At 42.2% G+C, this 3,750-nt stretch overlaps 1 protein-coding gene across 1 annotated transcript in view; it reads right to left on the bottom strand.

The window, feature by feature from the left end:
• Positions 1–2,480: 2,480 nt before the first annotated feature.
• Positions 2,481–3,750, bottom strand: part of Dfna5 (deafness, autosomal dominant 5) — a 44,198-nt gene continuing 42,928 nt past the window's right edge. Inside the window, exon 10 of the mRNA XM_013024394.1 lies at positions 2,481–2,749. Coding sequence (XP_012879848.1) covers positions 2,519–2,749 — 231 coding nt within the window. The 3' untranslated portion in view covers positions 2,481–2,518. The remainder of the gene's footprint in view (positions 2,750–3,750) is intronic.

Genomic DNA, 3,750 nt, shown 5'->3' with positions numbered 1-3,750 from the left:
GTCTGGTCGTGGGCCTGAACTCTGGGCCTGTGACCCTGTCCCTCAGCTCTTTAGCTCAAGGCTAGCGCTCTACCACTAGGGCCACAGCACCACTTACGGCTTTTTTTTTTTCTGCTTATGTGGTGCTGAGGAATCGAACCCAGGGCTTCATGTATGCAAGGTAAGCACTCTACCACTGAGCCACCTTCCCAGCCCACCACTTCCTATTTTTGTATAAAATCTTATTGTTCTTGTATAAAATTTTCTCAGTCCAATTAAGCATTCAGTTTTCAGAAATTTCTTATAACTCACATATTTCCATTTATTATCCAAGACAAAATTGATTGAAATATTCAATTTGTGAGAGCCCTGGTAAAATTTTTGTACTAAAAAAGGTAGTGTTTTGCTGGGACCTGGTGACTCACACCTGTAATCCTAACTATTCAGGAGGCTGAGATCTGAGGATCATGGTTTGAAGCTAGCCCAGGCAGGATAGTCCATGAGACTCATCTCCAATGCACTACTGAAAAAATAGCTGGAAGTGGTGCTGTGGCTCCAGTGGTACAACACTAGCCTTGAGCAAAAAGGAGCTCAAAGATAGTGCCCAAGCCCAGAGGCCCAGTTAGGGTTTGGGGGTACAGGGGAGAGTTTATAGGTAGAGGACAGGGTATCAGATCAGCATTGTCAATTTCCTTTACTGCCAGTAGTCTTTGTATGGTCTCTTGTGTGGTTTAGTTTCTCTGACCTAAGTAAAATTTTTGCCTGCCTTGCTTATTCTGACTTCAGAATCAGAACTTCAGCATTGGAGGAGATAAAATGTAAGAACAAGATCACATACAGATTGCTTAGTTGTGGTGGCTGTTTCCCAGGAATTCCTGTTGGCCAGGAATGAATAGGCTCTGCTGTGTATCACAGCCCTGGGCCTGCAGCCCCTTAGAGAGGAGCAGTGGCTAGCAAGCAATGGAGATGGGCAGGCCCTTTACAGGAAGGGCTCTTTGCAGATGATTTCCAGGAGTTCACGTCACACTTGAGAAAGTGCTAGTCTAGTATAGCATGTCTCCACACCAGGCTTTTATATTGTTCATTACTCCACATGATGCTCCATCTTACCTACAACCTTTGTCTTTTAATTCAGAGAACGATCCATAAAGATGTCTAAGAGGAATACAGGAGTCTCCTTGCCTCTTGTCCCAACATCTTAAGTCCCTAAACACAAATGAACACTTCCAGGTTTCTTGTGATACATACACTTTTATACTAGGAGGTTCTTGGTACACATTCTCTTTGCAGTTTATTCTTTACATTGATGTCAGAGAACCAGACAAAAAGGGACCTATGGTGCCACTAATTTAGCACAACTACTTCACTTGTATATTCTTTCCACTTTGTGTAGAAGGTAACTGTTTTTGAAGTCACTACCACAGTGTGCAACTTAGATCCTTTCCCCCACATATAATAAGCACTTGCCTAAGGCTAGTCTCATTTTCAAAGAGGTAATGAAAGTATTATTTGCTTTATTTCATCCTTGTTCATGTTTCTTAAAATATGAAAGGACAAAGGGTGGACGTGGGTGGTGAAGGAAAAGAGAACATACTAATGTGCTTCTCTCCTCATCCCAGGGCCTTCCAATCCCTGAAGGCTGACAGACCCTGCCCTTGGGATCAGCAGCCCTCAGGGAGACAGCCTTAAGCCTTTTCTAGCAGACAGCCATCAAAACAAAAGGGCAAAATACACTTCAACCTTCCCTTTGATCAAAAACAGTATACGACATTTTAGGTACCCATAATTCATAAGAATACCACAGTCATAGAATTAGTCTACTCATGGGCTGGAGGTCTGGCTTAAGTGGTAGAGCACTCAAGTAAGGAGCCCAAGGCGATGAATGCAAACACCAGAACCACCAAAGGAAGAAAAAGGAATTAGTACGTTCATCAGTGCATGTTCAAATAATGTTCAAATAAAATGTACATTAGCTAGACTCCCAACAAGGAAGGACTACTGTTGTAATACTTAAACATAATTTTGTTTTGCGGAGGTTTTAGGGAAATTGTGTGTGTGTGTGTTCATACACGCTAGTGGCATTTACAGTTCATTTTTCAATCACCAAAATTCACAGCACTTCCAAAATGTAACTTCTTCTGAGAGGATACAGAAATTGCTTTCCCATAGTATTCACAATTTAAAATGAATTTTGGATTAAAGTGTTCAAAGATTCATGTTATTGTATAACAAAGCCAAGAAGTATATATAAAAGAAACAATGAATGGTCCATTATTCTTCAAGGAACAGGTTTGAATAGGCACTAGCTTAGCATCTCAGCTCCACAGGTGCTGGAATCTAGCACAGGCCTCTGGAAAACAGCAGTTCTAATAAGAGTACCTACTGGCATTCATAGTACAAAACATCGCCTCTTAAAGTGCTCTATAAATATGTTCATTGATCACCTTTTAATGTGCAATTAGACCTAAATCCCAAAGTAGTACCCTAACAATTCTAAAGAGCACCAAGGCTTGGTCCTATAACATATACTGACAGACAGCTAGTGTTCCCTGCCTAGTGCATCAAGTCCACTCAAGGCAATACAGAGAATTAGCGGGAGGACTTGAGAGTCCCTGAGGATGATGGCTTTCACAGATGACTGCATTCTCTCCAGGTTAATGTCGGCCAAGGCAAATAAGCGCTGCACAATCCCAAACCTTTCTGTGTCTTTCAGAGGAGCTAAGGCTGGGTCTTCAAGATCAGATATCTCATCATCTGACAGAGCATGCAGCTGAAATGACAAATTTAAGCTTATTTTAAAATGCCATTGAAAATCCATGGACTTAGACACTAATGCATTGCTCAGTAAGAAAGCAACAAGGGGCTGGGAAGGTGGCTCAGTGGTAGAGCGCATGCCTTGCATGCCAGAGGCCCTGGGTTCGATTCCTCAGCACCACATAAGCAAAAAGAAAAAAGCTGGAGGTGGCGCTGTGGCTCAAGTGGTAGAGCGCTAGCCTTGAGCTGAAGAGCTGAGGGACAGTGGCCAGGCCCAGAGGTCAGGCCCCACAACCAGACCCAAAAAAAGAAAAAAAAAAGCAACAAATAGTTTAAGTCCCCAAATAGATCAGGTAAACCATTAATAAGGTATATTTTATATTTTGTTCCAGGCTAGAATCTTAAGCCTGGTTTTATCCAGTTTGCCTGTAGTCTTCTAAATCCCCACTCTGAACTATGCCTGCTAGACCCAGTAACTCCAACAACTGATGAGAAAAGTCAGTGGTACCTTTCTCACACACCATTATGGAAGGGTTTGTCTAGGTTTTTTTTGTCTTGAAGCACATTTGTGGCATGTTACAGTAATATGTTATACCATGCGTAATTAACTTCAGGTAATAAGGATTTACATCTCTTTAAGGAATCACTTTTGTATTTGGTAAGAATGTGCTACTCAGGGCTGGTAAGAATGTGCTACTCAGGGCTGGCAATGTGGCTTAGTGGTAGAGTGCTTGCCTAGCATGCATGAAGCCCTGGGTTCGATTCCTCAGTACCACATAAACAGAAAAAGCCAGAAGTGGCACTATGCCTCAAGTGGTAGAATGATAGCCTTTAGCAAAAGAAGCTCAGGGACAGTGCCCATGCCCTGAGTTCAAGTCCCAGGACTGGCAAAGTCACTCCTAGTTTGTATGTGGAATATATAAACAGTTACCCACTGTGTTAAATAGGAAATAATCCCTCTTCTGTTTTGATGCCTCTTGATCTTCATTCTCCTTTGAGTTCTTCTTTGAACCCATG

This window comes from Dipodomys ordii, unplaced genomic scaffold, assembly GCF_000151885.1.
Source record: "Dipodomys ordii isolate 6190 unplaced genomic scaffold, Dord_2.0 Scaffold76, whole genome shotgun sequence".
Lineage (NCBI taxonomy): Eukaryota > Metazoa > Chordata > Mammalia > Rodentia > Heteromyidae > Dipodomys > Dipodomys ordii.
Note: the sequence above shows the minus strand (reverse complement) of the source record. Positions and strands in the feature narration are given on the sequence as shown.